Source organism: Diplotaxodon limnothrissa, linkage group LG9, assembly GCF_057381915.1.
Source record: "Diplotaxodon limnothrissa isolate DT_005_m linkage group LG9, D_limnothrissa_male_GT1.1, whole genome shotgun sequence".
Classification (NCBI taxonomy): Eukaryota; Metazoa; Chordata; class Actinopteri; order Cichliformes; family Cichlidae; genus Diplotaxodon; species Diplotaxodon limnothrissa.
The window spans coordinates 6,051,472-6,077,575 of NC_140604.1; the positions used below are offsets into that span (position 1 = coordinate 6,051,472).

Here is a 26,104-nt window from a genome sequence, read left to right on the forward strand (position 1 = left end):
GGTGAAGGGAGCCACCAAGTTGAAGAAAGAGTCCTACCGGGCTTGGTTAGCCTGTGGGACTCCGGAGGCAGCGGGCGGTGGCTGAAGCAAAACCTCGGGTGTGGGAAGAGTTCGGAGAAGCCATGGAAAAAGACTTACGGACTGCCTCGAAGAGATTCTGGCAAACCGTCAAGCGACTCAGGAAGGGAAAGCGGTGTTCTACCTGCACTGTGAATATTGCGGGTGGAGTGCTGCTGACTTCGACTGAGAAAATTTTCGGGCGGTGGAAGGAATAGTTGGAGGACCTCCTCAATCGCACCTGCACATCTTCTGTGGCGGAAGCAGAGTCTGGGGACGAAGGGGATGACCCAGCAATCTCTGGGGGCGAGGCCACTGAGGCAGTTAAACAACTCCTTGATGGCAGAGCCCCTGGGGTGGACGAGGTCCGCCCCGAGTTCCTGAAGGCTCTGGATGTTGTAGGGCTGTCTTGGTTGACACGTCTCTACAATGTTGCGTGGAGATCAGGGGCAGTACCCCTGGACTGGCAAACTGGGGTGGTGGTCCCCATCTTTAAGAAAGGGGACCGGAGGGTGTGTTCCAACTACAGGAGAATCACACTCCTCAGCCTCCATGGGAAAGTCTATGCCAGGGTGCTGGAGAGGAGAGTCCATCCGTTAGTCGAACCTCGGATACAGGAGGAACAAGGCGGTTTTCGTCCTGGTCGTGGAACACTGGATCAGCTCTTTATCTTCTTGAGGATACTTGAGGCTGCATGGGAGTTTGCCCAACCAGTCTACATGCGTTTTGTGGACTTGGAGAAGGCATTCGACCGTGTCCCTCGGTACCGGTCTCAATTTACTGGTCGATCTACGCCAATACACTCACCTATGGTCACGAGCTGTGGGTAGTGACCGAAAGAACGAGATCTCGAATACAAGCGGCGGAAATGGGCTTCCTCCAAAGCGTGGCTGACCTCTCCCTTAGAGATAGGGTGAGAAGTTCGGCCATTTGGGAGGGGCTCAGAATAGAGCCGCTGCTCCTCCACATCGAAAGGGGCCAATTGAGGTGGTTCGGGCATCTGACAAGGATGCCTCCTGGGTGAGGTTTTCCAGGCATGTCCCACTGGGAGGAGGCCCCGGGACAGACCCAGGACACGCTGGAGAGATTATATCTCTTGGCTGGCCTGGGAACGCCTTGGTGTTCCCCCGGACAAGCTGGAGGAGGTGGCTGAGGAGAGGGAGGTCTGGGCTTCTCTGCTTGGGCAGAGCAAATCTTAAACTTGAAAACCAGGTCAGAGCTGTTGTTAAGAGCTAGCTTTTTTTATTTGAGGCAGTTAGCCAAAATAAAGCCTGTTTTGTCAAGAGACGGTCATCAACGCTTTTGTTACATCTAGACTGGATTACTGTAACGCACTTTATTGTTGGGTTAGCGATGTGTCCATTAGGCATCTGCCATGTGTCATTTAACTGAGGACTTACACCCATTTTAATTTCACTCCACTGGCTGCCTGTACTTTATAGGGTCCTTTTTAAAAGTTCTTTTATTTGTTTTTAAGTCTCTTAATGGCCTGGCCCCTCTTACCTCTCCAAGCTAATACAGCCATATACACCTGCCTGCTCCCTTAGGTCCACCAGTCAGCAGCTCCTTGAGGTGCCAAAACCAAGCGTAAATTTAGAGGTGATCATGATTTTGTTGTAGGTTAGGCAGACCTCTTCTCTTTCTGATTTTAAAGCTCTTCTTAAAACAGGTTGACTTTTTTTTTTTAAATAATTCTGTTTTTTAACATATTTGATTTTATTTCCTGTCTATGCTATTTGTATATGTGCAGCACTTTAAACTAAAACCAGGGTTCATAAAGTGCTTTATAAATAAAGACGGCATGGTATGGTAATTGATGTGTAGCAGGTTTTTGTCATGGGATCACACTGGCAGAAAGCACGGACCAGTGCTGGAATCTGTAGCTCCCAGCAGCATCGGCCCCATGACTCTCACATGCACCACCAGCTGAGAATGAAGCAAGTTGGTTCACTGCTTCAGGCACAGGGCTGTACAAGTCTTACAAGTCTTTATCAATTTTATTTTAATTTCACAGCTTCTCTTCTTGCTCTAGGCTAACTATAACTACCCCTACAGCACAGAGTTCAATAATGCTGTTCTTTGTGAACATTTTGAAGAACCTTCAGTGTTTGTTCTGTTTTTGCAATAATAGAAAATAGGAATGAATCTGGTAACAGATGATGTATCATCATCTATTCATCATTTTATCCTAATGAACTTATAGTACCATATCACCCTATTAGAGCACTTCGCTCTCGCTCTGCAGGCCTACTTGTTGTTCCTAGAGTATTAAAAATTAGAATGGAGGCAGAGTCTTCAGTTTTCAGGCCCCTCTTCTTTGGAACCAGCTTCCAGTTTGGATTCGGGAGACAGACACTATCTCTACTTTTAAGATTAGGCTTCAAACTTTCCTTTGTGCTAAATCATATAGTTATGGCTGGATCAGGTGACCCTAAATCCTCCCTTAGTTATGCTTCAATAGGTGTAGGCTGCTGCCCATGATGCATTGAGTGTTTCTTCTTTGGTCACCTTTCTCACTCACTATTTGCACTGAATCATTAAATTGAGTTTTCTCTATATGTATGTATCTATATGTAGGGTGTACCTTATGCCTACCTTGGCACTGTATAAATAAAATTGCATTAAATTATTTACATTTTTTTTTGTTTTTGTTTTTTTTCGTTTCTTTAATTGGTCAGTGCAATGAGCATGCAGTGTCAGTGTTATATTGTCATCTACCAGTGGCTGTTATGAATATAGTTCTGATGGTCTTCCTTTCTTTCAGGGGAAAGTTTGCTGTGGTCAGAAAGTGTGTGGAGAAGTGCACGGGTCATGAGTACGCTGCTAAGATAATGAGGAAGAGACGGAAAGGGCAGGACTGCCGGATGGAGATCATCCATGAGATTGCACTACTTGAACTGGCCAGCGCCTGTCCCCATGTGGTCAACCTCCACCAGGTCTACGAGATGGCTTCAGAGATGGTGCTAGTTCTGGAGTTGTGAGTGTCAAAAATTCAAGGTTGAAACCTTTCCTTTCATGTTGTTTAGAAATGGAGACCTACTGGGAAACACCAGCAGACATACTGCAAAGAAACAGAATGGCAATTCAAAAGTGCAAAAACGTAAAGGGGCAAAAATTGCATTTTCAAATTGTTTTTGGCACAAAGTTAGCAAACATTTTAGGATAAATACTGTACATCCAGTTTTTATCCCGGTAAAATGAATTAATGATAATTTAGATAATGCTCCACAGTAATGGTGTAGTAAGTGCCCAGAAGCATTTCACAGTGGCTATCAAGTGGCGACACTTGCTTGACACCATATTAACCATAGACTGTTTATAAAGATTTATAATCCAGAGTAAACTTGTAATCATTGTTAATTATATTAAGGTTACTGGCAGTTACTGTGAGAATAAATCTTATGAAAATTCTTTGTTTTGCTATAAAGATCTCTTTCAGGGTCTTTTAAGCTTTTTTTTTTTTGTCTCAAAAATCACCACTTATTCAAAAAAAACTAGTGCTTCTCAAAATATCTTGAAAAAAGTAAATTACATTTTAAATTATTTACATCAAAATGATAATCTCAGGAAATCCACTATCTCAAATTGTTAGAATATTTAAGATTTAATGAAAAAGGATTTACAATCTGGAAATATCCATCGTCTGAAAAGAGTTTTTAGGTAAGTTGTAGTACTATTTCCACACTCCAAACTTGGCTGGACCTTCTTTACCATTAATTTCAGTTTCAGCAGTGTGACATGTTTTTGTAGCAGCATTCATCTCATCTGTATTTTTGGGTCAGGGATTTCTCCTCTTCTACTTGACAGTGCCCCTTAGATTCCCTGTGGCGCTTAGGTCAGGACACAGTGAACCAACAATCACCCACACTAGCAGATTACATGACACCCCATATCACCACAGACTACAGAAACGTCATGTGATTTCCAAATGAAATATATTTACTTCCATCTGAAACGAGGACTTTGGGCTGATATTGTCTCTGATTCAAGAGTGACTTGATATTAGGAATGTGACAGTCGTAGCTCCTTTCCTCAGGACATCTGTATGTGGTGGCTTTCACCCCAACCTCAAATATCTGCTCAGTTTATCAAGACACCACATATTTTCAGAAGTGCTCCGCCGTTTTCGGAGACGTCTGTTACCCACCAGCTCGATAGCTAGCCGGGGTTTAAGGCTCACTAGAGCCGGTGAGAACACCAGACTCCCGGCAAATCGTTTTCAAACCCACCGCCGTCTTTCGCTACTCAGGTTAAACATGATATATAAGTCACTTAGATAACTTAAAAATGTTATTGTTTGTCTTTTTTCAGTATTTTATTTGTTCCTGAGTAAATTGGTTTGGCTGAGATTAAAGTTATAGGTTTTACACAGCTGAATAAACGTCAATAAACTGATTAAACAGAAGTGTGCAAGTCTGCAAATTTCATTAAAATGTAATAAACTATCATCTTGTCTTTATTTTTAGTCAGCACATACCTTAAACACTTAAAGCTGTAAGCTAATGATAGTTATATAAGAGCAGATGCTGCTGGTGCAATAAGCTGTACGTTTTACATGATCTGATTAGTCGACTAATCGCAAAAATAACCTGTGACTAGTCGACTATCAAAATAATCGTTTGTGGCAGCCCTGTTGACAATCCTCTCTATGATGCAGTCATCCCTGTTCCTTGTGAGCCCTGTCCTACAACAATTTTTAAGTTTCCAATCATTTTCATCAATGATCATTTGTCGCTTAAGCACCTTGTGAGGTGTGTCACTGAACTTCATCCCATGATTGCAGTTACTTGTACTGAACTGAATTTATACTGTTTGAGTAGTAATTTCCTCACACTCAAAATGAAATACTGTAACGATTAGAGAAAATGGATTTCCAATTTTCCATCCATCCATCTTCATCCGCTTTATCCGAGGCCGGGTCGCAGGGGCAGCAGCCTAAGCAAAGAGGCCCAGACCTCCCTCTCCCCAGCCACCTCCTCCAGCTTATCCGGGGGAACACCAAGGCGTTCCCAGGCCAGCCGAGAGATATAATCTCTCCAGCGTGTCCTGGGTCTGCCCCGGGGCCTCCTCCCAGTGGGACATGCCTGGAACACCTCACCCAGGAGGCGCCCAGGGGGCATCCTTGTCAGATGCCCGAACCACCTCAGCTGGCTCCTTTCGATGTGGAGCAGCAGCGGCTCTACTCTGAGCCCCTCCCGGATGGCCAAACTTCGGAGGAAGCTCATTTCTGCCGCTTGTATCCGCGATCTCGTTCTTTCGGTCACTACCCACAGCTCGTGGCCATAGGTGAGGGTAGGGACGTAGATCGACCGGTAAATTGAGAGCTTCGCCTTTACACTCAGCTCCCTCTTCACCACGACGGACCGGTGCAGCGTCCGCATTACTGCAGCTGCAGCCCCAATCAGTCTGTCGATCTCCAGCTCCCTTCTCCCATCACTCGCGAACAAGACCCCGAGATACTTGAACTCCTCCACTTGGGGCAGGAACTCATCCCCGACCCGGAGTGGGCACTCCACCCTTTTCCGGCTGAGAACCATGGCCTCAGATTTGGAGGTGCTGATCCTCAGTCCTGCTGCTTCACACTCGGCTGCGAACCGTTCCAGTGCGAGGCCCTCACCTGATGAAGCCAACAGAACCACATCATCCGCAAAAATCAGAGATGAGATTCTGAGGCCACCAAAGCGAAAGCCCTCCGCCACTGGGCTGCACCTAGAAATCCTGTCCATAAAAATTATGAACAGAACCGGAGACAAAGGGCAGCCCTGGCGGAGCCCATCACCCACCGGGAACGAGTCCGACTTATTGCCGGCAATGCGAACCAAGCTCTTGCAACGGTTGTATAGGGATCGAATGATTTCAAATTTTTTTTTTTTTTTTTTTTTTTTTTTTTGGCCTGTCCCGTTTGGCTCTTTTGCCATCAGAATTGTTGTCTAAAGGCAAAGAAAGATGCCCAACGGATGATGATGATTTCCAATTTTTAAAAATGAAATTAATTTTAAAAATTTCATTTTTCTAAAATGAAAGTTTAGTTTTTCAAGCTTTTTTCCTTTTATAAATATTTTTAGATGCACTAATATTTGTATTATTTTGAATGATCACGTTGCCATGGAATAGTAGACTTATGGACTACTATTGTACATAGTGGGGTTAAACAGAGGGGTATTGGTGTGAATGAGCTTTCTAGTCCTACAAAGCTTCAGGCCAAACTTTAATGCTTCAGCAAACACTAGCTATTCTAACAATGTGCTCTGCTTTTTTCTTATGTATACACACACGCCATTTGCATTATAGGATATGGATTTGGTTTCCTCTGTCTTCTGGTGAGGAGGACAGACAGACAGACAGCAGTAATAGAGACAAACTGAAAGACAGCTCCGTCTGAGCTAGCGTGGCATTATTACACATAAATGGGAAACTGTAATTTAGGCTGCAGTAGCTGCATGAGTTGTTGATCTCATCTCACTGGTCACGTTTGGGTATGCTTGACCTGGTTCTAAGTGTGTGTGTGTGTGTGTGTGTGTGTGTGTGTGTGTGTGTGTGTGTGTGTGTCAGTTCATGACATGCCAGGCTGATTAAGGTCTCTCTCACTTCCAATCTCTTAGTCTATCCTTGTCTCTATCCCAGCCAATGCCATATTGGATTTTGCCTGCATGCCAGACCATAGTGAATCCCACCTCCCCCATCCCCACACGCACGCATGCATGCATGCATGCGTGCGTGCGTGCGTGCATACTCACAGACGCACAGAATGTGTGTTTAATCAGTTGAGAGCAAACTGCTAGATTAGATGGCATTGACACATTCTGGATCAGCTGTCATGTGTACACAGAACCTCTGACAGTGCTGAGGATTGTACTAGTATTTTCACTGCACAGACAGAATGGTACATGCCAGTTATCCCAATTGTTAGGAAGTCCAAGTGAGTCTTAAAGCTTTTAAGAATAATTAGGAATCCCACATATGAGGTCACCTCTTATGTTATTTTTCTTCTCTTGTGTAGTTCTCTTAACCAAATGTGTCATTTCTTGAAACCAACTAAATCAAATCAAATCAAAATCAAATCAAATCAAATCACTTTTTATTGTCACATCACATGTGCAGGCACACTGGCACAGCACATGCGAGTGAAATTCTTGTGTGCGAGCCCCACAAGCAACAGAGATGTGCAAACACAACAACACAAACGAGCAAAATACAAGAATGGCCAACCTGAGACTAATAAATATATGTACAATATATAATAGTATATGCATTTCTGGATGTGTATACTAAATATTTTCCTACGTGTGTGTGTGTGTGTGTGTGTGTGTGTGTGTGTGTGTGTGTGTGTGTGTGTGTATACACACATTTTTACAAATTAAATAGTAAAAAAATAAAAAAAAAAATAATAATAATAATAATAATAATAAAATATATAAAATATACAGAGTTGAATATGTGCAAAACAAGTGGCATTTATATACAGTGTGGAGTGCATAATGTTAAAGTTCCAGTAGTGAAGCTGAGGTGTCTATGACGTGTTCAGCAGTCTGATGGCCTGATGGAAAAAGCTGTCTCTCAGTCTGCTGGTACGGGACCGGATGCTGCAGAACCTCCTTCCTGATGGAAGTAGTCTGAACAGTTTATGGCTGGGGTGACTGGAGTCCTTGATGATCCTCCCCGCTTTCCTCAGGCACCGCTTCCTGTAGATGTCTTGGAGGGAGGGAAGCTCACCTCCAATTATCCGTTCAGAGCACCGCACTACTCGCTGGAGAGCTTTGCAGTTGTAGGCGGTGCTGTTGCCATACCAGGTGGTGATGCATCCAGTGAGGATGCTCTCAATGGCACAGTGATAGAAGGTCCTGAGGATGCGGGGGCTCATGCCGAATCTTTTCAGTCTCCTGAGAAAGAAGAGGCGCTGCTGCGCCTTCTTCACTGTTTTGTTTGTGTGTACTGACCACGTAAGATCCTCAGCCAGGTGTACGCCAAGGAACCGGAAGCTGCTCACTCTCTCCACAGCAGCGCCGTTGATGGTGATGGGGGTGTGTACTTCTCTGCACCTCCGGAAGTCCACTATCAACTCCTTTGTCTTTGCGACGTTGAGGGTGAGATGGTTGTCTTGACACCAGTGGGTCAGGGCGCTGACCTCCTCCCTGTAAGCCGTCTCATCACCGTTGGTGATAAGACCCACCACTGTAGTGTCGTCCGCAAACTTCACAATGATGTTGGAGCTGTTAGTGGCTGTGCAGTCGTAGGTGTAGAGTGAGTACAGGAGAGGGCTCAGTACACACCCCTGTGGAGCACCAGTGTTCAGTGTGATGGGGGATGAGGTGATGCTGCCCAGTCTGACCACCTGGCGTCTGTCAGACAGGAAGCTAAGGATCCAGCTGCAGAGGGAGCTGCTCAGTCCTAGATCCTGCAGTTTCCTGTCCAGCTTCGAGGGAACGATGGTATTGAATGCTGAGCTGTAATCTACAAACAGCATTCTCACATACGTGTCTCTCTTCTCCAGGTGTGACAGGGCAGTGTGTAGTGTCAGGGCTATGGCATCATCAGTGGACCTGTTGTGGCGGTATGCAAACTGTAGAGGGTCCAGTGAGTCGGGTAGTGCAGAGCAGATGAAGTCCCTGACCAGCTTCTCGAAGCATTTGCTTACGATGGGGGTCAGGGCTACAGGTCGCCAGTCGTTCAATGAGGAGATGGTGGAGGATTTGGGTACAGGGACGATGGTGGCCATTTTGAAGCAGGCTGGGACTACAGACAGAGAGAGGGAAAGGTTGAAGATGTGCGTGAACACTCCAGCCAGCTGAGCCGCGCATGACCTGAGGACGCGGCCGGGAATCCCGTCCGGACCAGTAGCTTTGCGTGCGTTCACCTTCCTGAAGCACTTCCGCACATCCTCCTCAGACACAGTGTGCGCACTGACGTCATCCGCGGTGCGCACACTGTCCGGTCTCATGGTGTTCGCTGTGTCTATACTTTATTGGGAAGGTTTAGTCTGCTCAGCCTTCCCAAAAAGGACAAGAATCCACTGCTGTGATGACAAGGAGAGAAGAGTTGAAACTGAAGACTGATTCCTCCCTTGGTCTCGTACTGAGCTACTATATCATAGTATTTATATGATGAAGTAGCTACGTGGTACACATGCATGTGTCCTGTGCTACATGGCTAAAAAGATAAAATTCTAAACAACAGTTGAAGAGAACTCATTTAATATTTAAGTGACACATAAATATTAGACTTTGTTATTTATTGAGGATAATGGTCTATTAATAAAAGTCAAAGTATGCAGACATTTAGGATTACCAGTTAATTTGAAGGTGAAATCCGATGCGGGTTTTGATTTAAAGTGGTGCTCCCCATTATGTTTTTCTCCACAAATATTTAATACATGGTCATGGTTTCACAGCCAGCAGGATTTTTTTGTCCAGGCCTTAGAATGTTTGCATCATGTCTTTGACATCTAAGCAGTAATGACAAATTTCTGACCAAAACTCGTTGCATTTAATGCAGTTTTTTAGCGCTTAATTTGTCAGTAGCTGAAGAAATGTAATGTCATGTCCACAGCCTGGGCCTCATATTTCACTCTGTCTGTGAGAGATGAGTGTGTGTTCTGCCAGTGTTTCACAGATTATAGTGTTTTGCAGGATTATGTGCTGTCAGCAGCACATGCCATACAGTGCAATCTGTCCAGTTAAGAAGATCCCATAAGTTCGTTTTTTTAAGTGCTCGAGTAAGCCCACCTCAGTCTGTAATCCCAGTCCCAGCCATTGCTCATATAAAGGCTAATCACAGAATTAAGTGCCGTCCTGAATGCGGACACATCTCTCACACACACAGACCAAACCATACTGCACTTTGACTGGTGTTATATGAAATTAACAGTAGATGTATAAGTATAACGATACGAGAAATATTTGTGTCTGCCAGTCTGTCTGTCTCTTTGTTCATTTATGTGTTTAGGAATGCAGTATTTCTATCTAGCTTATAATTAGTTTTGGATCAGGTGACCCTGATTCTGCTCTAGGCTCAGGCTGCCCTTGTTTTACTCTGATTTGTTTATGCCATGATTACATGTTATTAACTTGTCTACACCCGCCTATAGTTTGAGTTTTGTCCTGTTAGCTGTTCTTCATCTCTCCGTTTTGTCTTTTGTTTCTTTTCACCCCTTGAAGTGGTGGTGGCCAATGACAGCCCTGCTTGTTTCTGCTGGATTACTCTTCTTGTTTAAAAGGAAGTTGTTCTTCCCCTTGCTTGTTTGCTCAAAGAAGATTGTAGAATAGCATCCATATCTTCTATTTTAAATTCTGTTGAATAGAAGAAGCTACTAAATTCATAATAAAACTACAGACAAGGAAATCTAGGCCCATGTTGCTGCTATTCGGTCTATGTACTGTCCCCCATTCTTTTCGCTATCCTTTTTATATGGGAGGGCAATAGAGCAGAATGCTTCCATTCTTCCTGACATGGGATGTTGACAACACAGTCTTTCCTTTTTTCTTTTCTCCCCGTCTTTTATTTGGCCAGCAGCTGACAGATATTTCGGGCAGTGGGGCAAATGGTGATGGAGGATTGAAGGATAGAGGGAGGAGGGGGCAAATAGTCTACGAATGAGGGTCATAGAAATCTATTCATGACATTGCAGAGGGTGGGGAGTGAGAGAGAAAAGGGGGAATAACACTGAGACATGAATAGTGTAAATGCGACAGAGAATCATTAACCAGAGAGAGGACAGTTACCCACAGAGAATGAATGAGAGCAATAAAGAGCTCCATGCGCTCGCTGCTGGCTGAGCTCCAACTGGGAGTTCATTATGTATTGAGCCGCACGAGTGCACGTGATCAGTCCAAGTATGGCTCCTCGCCCAGTCGTACTGAAAAAAATGGATACATACTGGTTTATAAACTGGTTTGATACTGTAAAGATCATATCCTCTGAGGATCATCATAATATCATCATCATATTATCATATTAAACTACTTTCACTGTGTCATACCCAAAAACAGTCAGCGGAGGGGTGGATCACAGACATCATCACAAATATATTTAAAAAGAAGTGAATAGTTTCCCACAACCAGTGATCACTATATTTGTATTGAACAGTGGTCAAACAGGAAGAATTAGAGAGCTGGTTTACTGAGTAGAATAAATTAAAGTGACAAAGTAAAGTAGGAGTCATGCAGGCGATCTACTAAAGTGTGCCAGTTTCTGAACAGCAGCACAATTTAGCAGGTTGCTGACAGCGCAAGTAGTCGAGCTGCAACATGCACGCAGCTTGGTAGTTGTAATCTGACCAAAATATTATAAAATTTCTATGTGAACATGACAATCAACATGCATTAGATGTATGTTCACCCTGTGAGGCTCACTGATGTGTTTAACAGTTTAAGTCAACAGTAGAACTCTGCAGCTTAAATTTGGTTTGATGATGTGATATTTGATCATTTGTTGATATGTTGAAGCTGGACAGTACAGACACTGATTAATGAAGTAACACCTTTTCTCATTATTTATGTCATGCTGCTGTTGGGTACGGTCATTTCTTTTTGTTTAAATAGAAGACTGTTTAACTTAAATGTCAAACTCATTGGGGTTTTATACAAATGACATATATGTGTCAAAGGCTGAACAAAGCCTGTAGGAGGTTAATTAATGATGTCAGGTCACAGACATGTAGGCAAATTATTGAGCTTCTATTTTCCACCAATAAATGGAGCCATTAGGATGTGGGGAACTCCGGGTTTCTGGACATGAATATTTTATGAAGGGTCACTTTGCTCCATTCATTTGCACTCGGTCTGACTGTATTGTTCCCCTTCTATCTGTCACACACAGTGGGGTTAGATTAACTGATGATTATAAAGTGTCCACAGGTGTGAATGTTAGTGTGAATAATTCTGTCTTTCTGTGTTAGCGATTTTGTTTTCTTTTTCCTTTCAACAAATCATCTGAAGTTGATGGTAACGGATGGCCGACCAAAGTTAAATTGATTCAGTCCCACAGGACTGTGCTGGCATTAATTACATTAGCAACTCATTAATCAAATTCAAACTGCCCTCCAGCCTCTGGGTCAACCTGACATCTCACAGGGTCTACTGTAAGGCTGTCAGGCCAACAAGCAGGCAGCTAGCCAATCTGTGTTTGTTTGATATAATGTGTGTGTGTTCCTGTCTAGCTATCTTTGTGAGGACCGAAATCTGCATTCTGCTATACTTGTGAGAACCAACAGTCATTTGTGAGGACACACTCACCGGTCCTCACAAATTTGAAGGCCTTTTTGAGGCTCAAAATGTGGTTTTAGTGTCAGTGTGTGGCTGGGGATTTTGGAAGTGTGGATCGCTTGTTTAGTGAGACTTCTGTCTCTTAAGTTGATTAGGTTACTTCTGTTTAAGAAGCCAGGCAGCCTGTTATGAAAGTCTTATCAGTATTTGCTGGATTAAGTGTCACAGTTTAACTCAGATCTTGATTCCTCTGCATGTTGAAGTTACACTGTAACTCCCACATGTGTAAATCCGCACATCACCACTGTTTGTTTTTTGGGGGCGTTGGAGATGGGGTCTGTATTAGTGATGGGATTTCCGGCTCTTTTTAGAGAGCCGGCTCTTTCGGCTCCCAACAGGCTCTTCAGGTTGTTTTGTTGCTTTAATTTATTTATTATCAAAAACAATATAAAATTATGCACAAAAGGAATTACTAATGTAAAAAAAAACCTGTGGTTTTAATTTTATATGTTTATATATAAATATATGCGGTGGCTCCTAGAGACAAAACACGTACAAACTCCAAAACACATTTCTAGCATGAACTGAACTTCAAAACAGAGCTACTAGATCACTTAAATTACACAATTGAAAGCATGTGTATTGTTTGTGTATTTATACACAAGCACTCATATATATTCAAATAATTTAAAAAACTGTTTATTTACCTGTTACTACCACACACCAAATCCAGTTGTTGGTACTTCCTGGCTTGTGTAGCCTCTAGGTAACAAAAGCTCAACACTGCCCCCTAGCATCCTGGAGCACTTCTGTTGTGTTTTTACGTGTTTTGGAGTTTGTACGTGTTTTGTCTCTAGGGGCCACCGTAAATATACTCTTATTTATTCACTCCACATAAAATGTTATAAATAAATCATATTATACAAACCCAACTATTTACATTTCAACTTTTAAACAAATTTAAAGTGAAACAACACAAAACACTGCAAACCACAACACAATTAAATATAAATAAAAATATGAAAACAAAAAGAAGATGCACATCCTCTGTCATATGGACCTGCATGAATAAACTTTCTGAATCCTTTATCATCCGCAACTGAAAATAGTTGTGGATGATTACTATACCTTTCTAATGTGACCTTGTTGTCCCTGGCTCTCTTTCTCTCTCTTTCCCTCCCGCTCTGTGCGGAGTGAAGCGGGGAAAACAGTGCGAGATAGGGTGAGAGAAAGGGGGGAAAAAACAAACCCACGGCTCCCAATAAGGAGTCGGCTCGCGTCGTTCACTTCAAAGAGTCGGCTCTAAGAGCCGTTTTGTTTGCAACTGACACATCAGTAGTCTGTATGAAGTAGGTATTTAATAAAATGAACATGTAACGCTACATGTATGAAGACTAATTTACAGCTACTCTAAATATCTGTTAGATTGAACACTATCTTTGAAGCTGGATTTAATAAATCAGTTTTTGGGACAAGTTTAGCACCATCTTGTGGTAGTACAGAATGTGACACCAGTGGGTTTGGTTGGTTGCTGCTTATTGACTTACATTATTTTATGTTAGCTAAGTGACAGAAATGATAACTTAGTGGAAAACAAGTTGGTCACTTCTCCACTGTCTTTGGCTGCAGCAATGAGTTTTTTTGTTAAAACCAAGAATATACTGTTCAAGTTCACTCTCTGTCTCAAGTAGTAAGTTGTTTTTCGTTGCTGGCTAGCTGCACTGAAATGTAGAAATCCAGCTGTCACCCCTAATGTGAGTGTTTGTAGAGGACTTTATGAATGAGGACAGTTTGAGGAGTGCTTGAGGTGCACCGGTGGTTCACTGGACCGACAAGATCAGGTCAGACATTTGTTTCCTCCTCAGGTCAGGTGGACAGATGGAGTGGTGTAATCAGCTGGTGTCAACAAGATGTGATGAGCACTATTTTATGCAGTAAAATCTAAACAGTTTACAACGTAAAAGGAGCCAGATATTAATAATAAGTAATGACTAAATGCAGGGGGGTCTTTGCTTGTGTAAGGCTTGTGCCTTTCCTGTGGCGCTCCTACAATACAAATGTAATGAGGTCAACTGCAAAAATAACTGATTTACTAAAGCTATACACGAGAGGCACAGTGTCAGTTTTGCGACTCACATGTTTTGCATGGATGTGTATTTTTTTTAATTTATTTATTTATTTATTTTTATGTGGACATCCCGTTTTGGGTTGTCTAGACCAGCAGTCCCCAAACTTTTTTGCGCCACGGACCAGTTTATGCCCGACAATATTTTCATGGACCGGCCTTTAAGGTGTCGTGGATAAATACAACAAAATAAAACCAGTACCGGTACCAAAAAAAAGATTTATTCATAACACACGTGAAAAGACCCAGGAAAACCGAGGTAACGATAAAAACGATAACAAAATAACGCTGAAAACCGATAAAAACCCTGAAAACTATACATTTCACACCTGAACCTAAACTCTCGCGGCCCGGTACCAAACGACTCTCGGGACGGTACCGGTCCGAGGCCCGGGGGTTGGGGACCGCTGGTCTAGACCACAATACTAAACTTTGCTGATATCCTCTCCTCAGAAACTACATCAAGTAAAAAGACCACCACCCTTCTAATTACTGCACCTCCTGAGCTAAAGTGGCCCTTATTGAAAATCGTATTGTTTTCTTCTTCAGCCTCTTGTTATTTATTTTATCTTCCATTTTGTCCTCATACACAAACACTAGGGGTGCAACGATATTCGTATCGATATTGAACCGTTCGATACAGTGCTTTCGGTTCGGTAGGCATATGTATCGAACAATACAATTTTTTTCAATTTTTTTTTTTTTTTTTTTTTTTGTGTCCCGTTTGGATCTATAGCCATCAGAATAGTTGTCTTGAGGCCAAGAAAGATGCCAAGAGGATTTATTTTAAGTGGATCATCATATTGGTCCATTTGATTGACCTTTATTATAATTATGAATTTATTTTATTTTCAGTTGCAAACGGGACAGACATGACTGTGGGATAGGACAGGGGGAAAGAATGAAAGAAAGAGGGGGAGAGAAAGAAAGAAAACCAAAGGGGAGAAAAAAAAAGAACAATACAAAATTTGTAATTTATTTTATCAACTTTCCTTCTGACGATGCTGTCTGTGTTGAGCGCTCAGTGAATCTGCATTTGACTACTCCGCCTAGGCTCGAGAGTGCAGCCTAGGCGGAGTAGTCGAACGCAGATTCACTGAGCACTCAACACAGACAGCATGGTCAGAAGGAAGAGCGCAGGGCAAGCTAGCGAGACAGAAGTGGACCTCCCCACCCTCATTCAGATCTGGCGTTTGGAATTATTTTGGTTTTCATGTGACGTATGACCCTGAAGGTAAGCGAGTCATGGACTAAAGTAAAACAGTATGTTGGATGTGCCATGCAATGCTCAATTACATGGGTGGGAGCTAGTGTGTTAGCGCAGTTAGCTCGTTAACGTGTTGGCCGTCTAGCCCCTCTGTATAGGGTAGCTCGTTAACGGAGATTTGCCGTGTTGTGGCGTTAAGGTTATTTCAACGAGATTAACCTGAAAGCACTAGTGGGAACACAACGAATATGACTGCACATTTACACCGACATCATCCTAGTGCAAAGACAAAAACAACATGCATGCTACAAACTTTAGCCGAGTCATTTAGACAGCTGTTAGCACAGGATTCTCCTTATGGAGACCTGATATGTTTAATATGCTGCTGAGAATATAGCCCAGAAGAAGCGGATAGTATAGCTTTTATTTTGGAAAGAGACATTTCTCTGTAATAAACTCTCTTTTCCAAAGATGATTGATTCCTCAATCAGATACAGGGCTCGCAATATCGCTAGCCCGACGTCCAGGGGCTATCTCTGCCCTGCCTGTCGGGCTATTGTAGGAAGGAAAAATATATGTCAATGCTTTTGCATTCTTTCAGAAATGTAGCTGGGTAATTATGTCATTGGGTGAGCCACTGTCAATATGTGACATATTGAAATCGTGTTTGAATTTGCGCTTGTTTTTTGCTTTCACTTTGCAATCGTGCGAACTGTGTATAGAGAGCGACAGCACTGATCTGTGAGTGATGATAATTTGTGCACCAATTCCTCTGACATCGTCTTATTAATTGTTAGCTTACTATGCAAACATGACAAGTGAAATCTCCCGCAGCTTAAACATGTGAGAGGTTGATCGCGCAGAGAATCGCTGAGCTTATGTGAGTGCGGCAGGATATATATTTCACTACGATGACCTGGATGATTGAGAACCTTCACAGACAGATATATATTTTAGTTCTGCTGAGCCAAATAAGACAGGTCAGGGTGAAGAAGTGACAGCCAAAGAAAAGCTTACCACAAAACGGAGAAGTTATGACAAATGAGACTATAAGGCAAAAAGAAAGTGCAGCTTTATGGTTTCATGGACAAAATAATTTCTGTGGCTGCAATATGACGAGCTAAAAAACAACACGCACAAGGGTTAGGGTTAAATTTAAAAACTGTACTTTTGTGTTAAAATATATATTTATAATTTTAATAAATGACAAATTAAAAAGGCATGAACATTTTTTTTTGTATCGAAAAAATATCGAACCGTGACACCAAAGTATCGAACCGAACCGAACCGTGAATTTTGTGTATCGTTGCACCCCTAACAAACACCTGTAAAACCTCCTCTTACACTGTATTATTTTTCTTAGGACATCACTGGCTCCCTCGCTCTCCCCTGCATGTGTTCACTTTCGAGCCACTTGCTTTCGCTGCAGGTGATTATTGAAGTGAACTAACTGCATCTTTGTACATAAAGTGGAAAACTGTTAGATCACTCAAAGAACTTTCCATTCTCATGGGCCCATTATGGGATAATACTGATACTAAATCCTGAGTTGCCCCTTGTGTGTGTGTGTGTGTGTGTGTGTGTGTGTGTCAGATAAAAGTGCTATGGTATGGATAAATACACTGTATGCATGTTGGAGTCTAATTGGGTGAATGATACTTTTAGTAGAAAGTGTTACTCTTCTTCATTGTCCTCCAGGGTCAAATGACCTGGATACACCTGCAATGTATTAAGTCTGGCGTATCAGACTTCTCACAGCAGAGCAGTGTGTGTGGCACCACACTGCATTCATATCTGTCTGATCCTCTGAGAAATGAGGTTTCTCTCAAACTTTTGAATGCACCTGCAGTTGTTAACCAGGTGTGTGGCCAACAGATTAACACTGAACATTCCCTCTGCTTTGGCCTAGTTATTAATCGTTAATTTTTCATTTCCGGTGCTCTATTTTTTTCTGGCACTTTCTCCAGTCACACACTGCTTTCTGCACAAAGTTATTTATGAAGACACTGATGTTTAAGCTGCATCACTGCCTTCATAAAACAGTGGGCTATTGGCCTTTGTCACTTAAGTGAAATCTGTGGGGTTTTGTGATTCAAACTGGGGGAGAAATAATTAAAATATCTAATTAAATAATTAAAAATCTTATATATGTCCTTGTGGTTGTGGAGCTGAAACGGATATTAGAGTTTCTCCACTGCGTGCCCATTATGTAGGCTCTGCGTTATCCATGTTTGATTCATAAACCAAAAAATGCGATACTCATTCAATACTAAGAATGACTTTTGGATTACACATTAATTTGCAACAGTATAAATATGACGCACAACTTTAACAAGATTATAGTATTAAACAGTTGATCACAATTATTAATCATGATTAATATCAGCCAACACACAGTTAACATTAGCCCTTTACGTATTAGAAATTACCCAATAGTGACGTGACACAAGGGTAGGAGCTAGCAGCTATGGCTAATAAAATAATAATGGCGCTAGGAAGCAAACTTTATCAGGACTGGCCATTTGTAACTGTAGTAAACAGTTAATGAAACAGGAAAACATCATTATTTGTGTCTACAAAGTCTTATGTTTCTTCTAAATTTCCAGATTTAAGCTGAGAAAAGTCTACCAGCAGCTAGATAGAATAAAACTGAATAGGGCTTTATTGTCATTTTAAATGAACAGTGACATTGTGGGTGCTCCACACCAACTGTGGGAATAAAATATAAATCGTATTGACAGTAGGAATAAATAACAAACAGCAGAAATATGTATACAAACAAGGAGTCTGGAGGTGTGGGATCTGATTGACCTGAGGCGCTGATCAGAGGGCAGCAGGTCAAACAACACCACCGCCTCAAACACTGTGATGGCCCCTTGAAATATATAGCAATGAAATATGCAGCCAGATCAGCAGAAGCACAGCACTACCTCAGACAACCTAAAAATGTTGTTTTGGTTCTTTTGTTCCTTTGTATTACATCAAAGAATCTTTAAACATCTGACACATATGTATTTTCCCCACACTAGATGAAACAACAACAACAATAGTGTCACTGACGTTATTTTTTGTATAGATTTGTCACATTTTTAATACCCATGGTGTGCCCCTTTGCTAAATTATTTTTTTGTCTCAGTTTTTAGTATCACATCTTGAAATGGTCTGTAGCACAAACATTCATTCATTATGCAACCATTTTTCCATGTAATCATTATGAAAAAGGCCGTTAACTACATAAAAGAGAAATGAAAAATATACAGAGAATCACCTTACAAACCCCAGAGACACACCTACTGAGTGCCAGACACCTGCCTGATCACCTACCTCAGAATTCTGTACAAAAGTGAGTTTGCAACTTCTTAGTTCACCTTCTGTTATGCAAAGGAGCTGCTGTCAGTGAAATCCTGCAGTTGAAGTTAAAGGGAACTTCTCTGCATGGGATTGCTGTAGCTCAGGTGTAGTAGGTCATAAACTAATTGGAAAGTTGGTGGTTTGATACCTGGCTGTTCCAGTCATGGTAACACCAAATTGCCCTCCGATGCATCTGTCAGAGTATCAGCGTGTGCAAATGTTAAAACGAAAGCACTTACTTACTAACCCTAACCGTACCCTGCAAGTGCCTTTTCTAACCATTCGCTGTGTGAATGAGGACAAGTTGCATAAGTGCTTTGAGTGCCCAGGTAGAGTAGAAAAGTGCTACTTATGAACCAGTCCGTTTACCATCTGCAGATACTGTTTACTGGCTTTGAAAGTGATGGTGCAGCTGCTTTGATGGGCTGAAACTTGAAACTCCGTCTGCTGTTGATTTCAGTAAATGGATGAGCCACCACCTCCCCTGTCTGTATATTTGCAGATGGGCAGACAATGCTGATGGTGCTCCACTGGAAAGCACAAGTCTGGCTTCAAAGCATGCTGTTTTCTTAGGAAGTGTAAGATTTATTCATTCTTTCTTTAAGCTGATGCCATTTTTCTGTTGCACTCAGCATGATGCCATGATGGAGAGAAAAGGGTAAAAAACAAAACTAGCTTATGTACTGTTCTTGAGACAAAAACACATTTGGTATGACCACACCTCTAGATGTTTTCCCACCATTGCCAAGCATGGACGGTGTATTTGTGCTCGTCTGTCTGTCTGTATGCATGTCTCAGTGTGAAAATAATACACAGTAGCTGATGGACCTAGCTACCTGGCTGATTTATTTAAAAAAAAAAAAAAAAAAAAGCCAATGCACAAGTGCCTAAATACCCATATGTCCATCTTTTATACTGTTTATTGTAAAAATGACAGAGAGACCACTGCCAGCACTCTTGGCACACACTTAGAGAGGACGAGAGGTCAGGGCTGGCAACAATGTATCACAACCTTAGAAACAGTGTTAATGGGGTGAGATTTGTAGCATTCATAAATAAAAAACATGTTTTTCAGTGTCATGAGCAGACCTTTTAAACTTGAAGCTTTATGATATCCAGTGTTTTTTTTAAAAATGGTCCAGGAAAAGTAGACTGGTCTTGGAGACTGGAATCTGTTGGTCAGGTTGAAGTTTGGGAATTTACAAATGAAAAACCAGAATTGCTCTTCTGGAAATGTTTGACTTAACCCTTCACTCAGGTCCTGGATCTCAATGTGTGAAGTGCGTAGTTATACTGTAGCTGGGCTTCAGTAGTGCCTCACACCTTGGTCAGTGTTCAGAATGGGTTTCCTGTCAGGAACTGTGACATTTGGCTTTGATTAGGACTCAACAGTTCTAACCCAGACTTTTCTTCCCAACCTGCAAACCAAAAACGCAGTCACACAAACCTCTTCCTTCTCCTCTCTGCCTTCCTCTGAGATAAAGCCTAATTCACCAGCACCCTAAGGGGACCCGTTGTCTATTCCTGACTGCCCTCACTTTATATTTTGAACCGAGTTTATTGAGTTTACATCCGGTCAGAAGAAATTTAAGTTAGATGTAGAGGTTCAGTAAGTTTGACTGTTTGTATTTTGATTACAACCCTTTTTATTTGTGTGCGACTGAATAAAATAACAAGTTATCACCAACAGTGTAAATGGCCCCATTCAAGCTCATAATTAGTTTGCTATATTTGGATTTGATGTGCTATTTCTGCCTCCACCTCCAACAAGTCAGAACACAGACAGGTTAGAGAGGGGGTTATTTCTGCTGGGTCTTGTGGGATTCACCATACAAAGTAATCACGTAGGAAAAGCTTCATATTCATTTCGGTCAAATTATGGATGAAACAAGCATACAGTCTGTAGTTTGGGTTGCTGCAGTTCCCTCCTACAGCCAACCCCAGAATTACACATTGAAATGTTTGAGGGTCTGCAGGCCTGAATGGTGTAAGATACTTTGACACTGACACATTACAGAGGGCCAGTCAACAGATTTGCAACTGATCTGTCCCACGTCATGTGTCTTCTGTTGCAGTGCGGCTGGAGGAGAAATTTTCAATCAGTGTGTGTCAGACCAAGAGGATGAGGCCTTCAGTGAGGAAGATGTGAAGAGGCTCATGAGACAGATCCTGGAGGGAGTGGCCTTCCTCCACCAGAACAATGTAGTTCATCTTGACCTAAAGGTTTGTGGACGCACTCGTGACTCTCCACCGTCTCCTTTACTTTGTGTCACTTGTGTAGTTGATACATTTTCAATCTTGTAAACGAATCCCTGATACATTCTTTGTGTAAACATCACCATGACACAAAAAGTCTATATGAGTCTAACAACAACTGAACTTCTATCTCACGTGGAGGCAGAGGGAAACATCTGTATTTTGAATGACATCTGCCCCAGTGAAATCAGTTTAAAGCACAAATTGAGTATTTCCTGTGTGAAAGTGATGGGCAACATTTGCACAGGCTAAGGTTTGCCTGGGTTATCCCACAACACAGTTCAAACACATAATTATTAGGTAATATAACTGTGCATGTGATAGGAAGTGCTTGAAGTGCTACTCAGTTCTCACTCTGTAGTAAAATGCTTTGAAGGTCAGCCAGTGGACTCCATGAAACACACACAAGTTAACACAGTTTAAAAAGCTGTCTAACGATAACACGTGTGCTGTCCTGTCAGCCTCAGAACATCCTGCTGACGAGCACTTCTCCTCTGGGTGACATTAAGATTGTGGACTTTGGTCTGTCCAGGATGGTCAGCAGCCACCAAGAACTAAGAGAGATTATGGGAACCCCAGAGTATGTTGGTGAGTTGTTGCTCAGCCTTGCTGCTACCACCTTACAAGAATCGAACACTGGGGTGATTCTAAACAACAACTGTCTGTTCGTCTTCACAGCTCCTGAGATTCTGAATTATGAGCCAATAAGCACAGCAACAGACATGTGGTAAGGAAAGTCCTATAGTGGTATACTGAGATAAATTTCATGTGGAACAAAAGGTTTTGAAAACTTGTATTTGATGAATTTTGCTAATTACCTATCGCAGCAGTCACACACAAACAGACATCTCAATACAATTTCCTCAGCTTTCTTTCCAGTATGAGCTTCATTTGAGTAGAACTTTTAACTTTGTTGCCCCCTACTGGCAGTATGGGTGATTTTCAGGCAATGTGCTTGTCTTCAGCAGTCTTAAAATACATATAAATATTAGGGGTGCAACGATACACAAAATTCACGGTTCGGTTCGGTTCGATACTTTGGTGTCACGGTTCGATATTTTTTCGATACAAAAAAAATATTCATGCCTTTTTAATTTGTCATTTATTAAATTTTCACGGCACATTCTGCACCACATCTCTGTGCGTTCATCATTTGTTTGAAGCCAGCTCACCTCCTGCAACTACTTTTCCGAGAATACGTGCTTCTTTTGTGGTTCGGACTCCTGACATTTCTTTGGAGGTGGAGGAACACCAAAGTAATTGCTTAAAGGAGCTTCTTCGACATCTTTAAGAGTTCTAAACAAATGTCTGTCCTCCTCCTGAAAATCTTATGTACGCAAACACACGTTGCAACTTCTTATCTTGTGCGCATTTTTTATTTTGACAGCGAATGCGCACCTGCGGACCACTTATGTGCAGCCCTGGTTATTTAGCTCATCATTTCGCAGCCACAGAAATATTTTGTCCATGAAACCATAAAGCTGCACTTTCTTTTTGCCTTATAGTCTGATTTGTCATAACTTCTCAGTTTTGTGGTAAGCTTTTCTTTGGCTGTCACTTCTTCACCCTGACCTGTCTTATTTGGCTCAGCAGAACTAAAATATATATCCTGCTGCTTTTACACACGCACTCACATAACGCTCAGCGATTCTCTGCGCAATCAACCTCTCACATGTTTAAGCTGCGGGAGATTTCACTTGTCATGTTTGCATAGTAAGCTAACGATTAATAAGACGATGTCAGAGGAATTGGTGCACAAATTATCATCACTCACAGATCAGTGCTGTCGCTCTCTATACACAGTTCGCACGATTGCAAAGTGAAAGCAAAAAACAAGCGCAAATTCAAACGCGATTTCAATATGTCACATATTGACAGTGGCTCACCGATGCCAATGACATAATTACCCAGCTACATTTCCGAAAGAATGCAAAAGCATTGACATATATTTTTCCTTCCTGCGATAGGCCGACGGGCAGAGATAGATTTTGGTAGCCCGACTGAAAAAATCGCTAGCCCCGGGACGTCGGGCTAGCGATATTGCGAGCCCTGTATCTGATTGAGGAATCACTCATCTTTGGAAAAGAGAGTTTATTACAGAGAAATGTCTCTTTCCAAAATAAAAGCTATACTATCCGCTTCTTCTGGGCTATATTCTCAGCAGCATATTAAACATATCAGGTCCCCATAAGGAGAATCCTGTGCTAACAGCTGTCTAAATGACTCGGGTGAAGTTTGTAGCATGCATGCTTGTTGTTTTTGTCTGCTTCCACTTGTCTTTGCACTAGGATGATGTCGGAGTAAATGTGCAGTCATATTCGTTGTGTTCCCACTAGTGCTGTCAGCGTAAATCTCGTTGAAATGACGTTAACGCCACAACACGGCAAATCTCCGTTAACGAGCTACCGCGGATCGCCCTGAGCGTGGGGCTGGACGGCCAACACGTTAACGAGCTAACTGCGCTAACACACTAGCTCCCACCCATGTAATTGAGCATTGCGTGGCACATCCAACATGCTGTTTTACTTTAGTCCATGACGCGCTTACCTTCAGGGTCATACGTCACATGAAAACCAAAATAATTCCAAACGCCAGATCTGAATGAGGGTGGGGAGGTCCATGTTGCAAGGAGAGCTTAACTTCTGTCTCGCTAGCTCGCCCTGCGCTCAGTGAATCTGCACTCGACTGCTCCGCCTAGGCTGCACTGTCGAGCGCAGATCCACTGAGCGCTCAACACAGACAGCATCGTCAGAAGGAAAGTTGATAAAATAAATTACAAATGTTGTATTGTTCGATACATATGCGTACCGAACCGAAAGCACCGTATCGAACGGTTCAATATCGATACAAATATCGTTGCACCCCTAATAAATATGTTCATCACAAAAAACATCAGAATCTTTTACAAAGTCTCAAAAGGCTTGAATCATACAAACACTGAGACACACACATCAGTGTTTGTGAATGCCGTCCATCAGTTTTTGCTGCTTATCTGCATGTACGTCGTATCGTTGGACTGTTAACTACGAGAGTACCAACAAAACTGAAGCCGAGATCCCAGATATGAACTTTGATTGTTCACCTTTCTAGCTTTGTTGTCATAGAAACAGTATTCCTTGTTTTAAGTGTTGCGTTTGATCGCACTCGAAGCCTGAATATTTTGCTTTGTGTGTTTAGGAGTGTTGGTGTGCTGGCATATGTGATGCTCACAGGAATCTCTCCATTCCTGGGCGAAGACAAGCAGGAGACGTTTCTCAACATTTCCCAGCTCAGTGTGAGCTACAGTGATGAGGAGCTTCAGCAGCTGGACCCAGCTGCTCTGTCCTTCATCCAAATGCTGCTCCGCAAACACCCACAGTCAGTCACAGAAACAACACAGTTCACTCTAATGTGGCCTCAGAATGTGGTATCATTTTTGCCTTTGTGTATTTCTCTTATCTTTGGAGCTTAATCAGTATTTTTTATAACATTTGACCTGCTATGACCAGTTTAAGATAAATGGCTGACTGCCGCTGAAACAGAGTATGACATGTCTTGATGCATGCTCAATCATCCAGGTAAGTAAATCTCCAAAAGTTGATTCTGTTCATCTGGACGTAGCGTTTGTTGGAGAAATGTTTCGTCACTCATCCAGGTGACGTCTTCAGTCTCAGCTGACTGCAGGTTTCAATCTTATAAACAGTACATTTGCATAATGACTGAAACCAGCCCACTGAAGGAACAATGGGCTGGGAGGTCAGTTCCTTAATCATAATTATGCAAATTCTCATGACCATTGATCAAAACCCACTGATCAATGGCCATGAGTACCATTCACAGAGTTGGGGAATGGCTGCAATCACAGCATTGTAAGATGGTGACAGATGTACCCTTAGGCCCCCTCCTCCATTCAGAGATGGTCTTTCCCTTTTCACGTAAATGGCCTCCTTGACTCCGCGCTCAAACCAGCGTTCCTCCCTTTTCAGGATGTTACATCCTCATCCTTGAAAGAGTGTCCACTGGCCTGTAGGTGTAAACAGACTGCAGAGTCCTGGCCTGACCAGGTGGCTCTTCTGTGTTGTGCCATCTGCTTCACCAGAGGTTGTTTGGTTTACCTGATGTATAAATCCTGGCACTTAACAGCGTAAACAACAATACTCTGTTTGTGTCGGGGGACCCGATCTTTAGGGGTGGACCTTTTTCTTTTTTTTTTCCCAGTCATTATGCAAATGTCCTGTTTATAAGATTTGGGGAAACCTGCAGTCAGCTGAGACTGAAGAAGTCACCTGGATGAGTGACGAAACATTTCTCCCACAAAACGCTACGTCCAGATGAACAGAATCAACTTTTGGAGAGTATGACATGGATAACTGTTTCACGTGTGGGTCTGTGTTTGTATCCAGGGAGCGGGCCACAGCCGAGCACTGTCTCACACATCCGTGGCTTCAGCCCACTGAGCCTCAGGACAACCAGACAGTGGAGGAGATCCTCTCTGTGGAGGAAGAGCCCAGCTCCACCAGCAGCTCCACCAGCAGTCCCGAACCTCCCACAAGTACAAGCTCAGCTGAGGAAGAGGATGCAGGGGAAGTTCATGGCCCGCTGACAGAGGAGCTGATAGTCATGGCAGCCTACACCCTGGGTCAGTGCCGTCAGTCCTCCGCCTCCAGCGTGGAGGAGGCGGCCCTGACTGCTGAGCAGAAAGCCATTTCCAAACGCTTCAAGTTCGAGGAGCCCTTCAGTGCTCTGCAGGAAGTCCCTGGAGAGTTCATCTACTGACCCATTACACGCACCAGCAATCTCACCGAGGACAACTTAGTGCTGTCACATTACCACACAAACCCTCTTAAATATATACTGTAAGTATATAATCAGATACTGTTGCACAGTCAGTCTCTTATTTCAACTGTTGGAACTTTTTAAGAACCTGCA

The 26,104-nt window shown here is 42.5% G+C and overlaps 1 protein-coding gene across 1 annotated transcript in view; it reads left to right on the top strand.

Moving 5' to 3' along the window:
• stk17a (serine/threonine kinase 17a) overlaps positions 1 to 25,951 on the top strand; it is a 40,697-nt gene extending 14,746 nt beyond the window's left edge. Inside the window, exons 2-7 of the mRNA XM_085361899.1 lie at positions 2,822 to 3,034; positions 21,016 to 21,163; positions 21,658 to 21,784; positions 21,875 to 21,923; positions 24,374 to 24,553; positions 25,579 to 25,951. Coding sequence (XP_085218025.1) covers positions 2,822 to 3,034; positions 21,016 to 21,163; positions 21,658 to 21,784; positions 21,875 to 21,923; positions 24,374 to 24,553; positions 25,579 to 25,951 — 1,090 coding nt within the window. The remainder of the gene's footprint in view (positions 1 to 2,821; positions 3,035 to 21,015; positions 21,164 to 21,657; positions 21,785 to 21,874; positions 21,924 to 24,373; positions 24,554 to 25,578) is intronic.
• Positions 25,952 to 26,104: the final 153 nt, after the last annotated feature.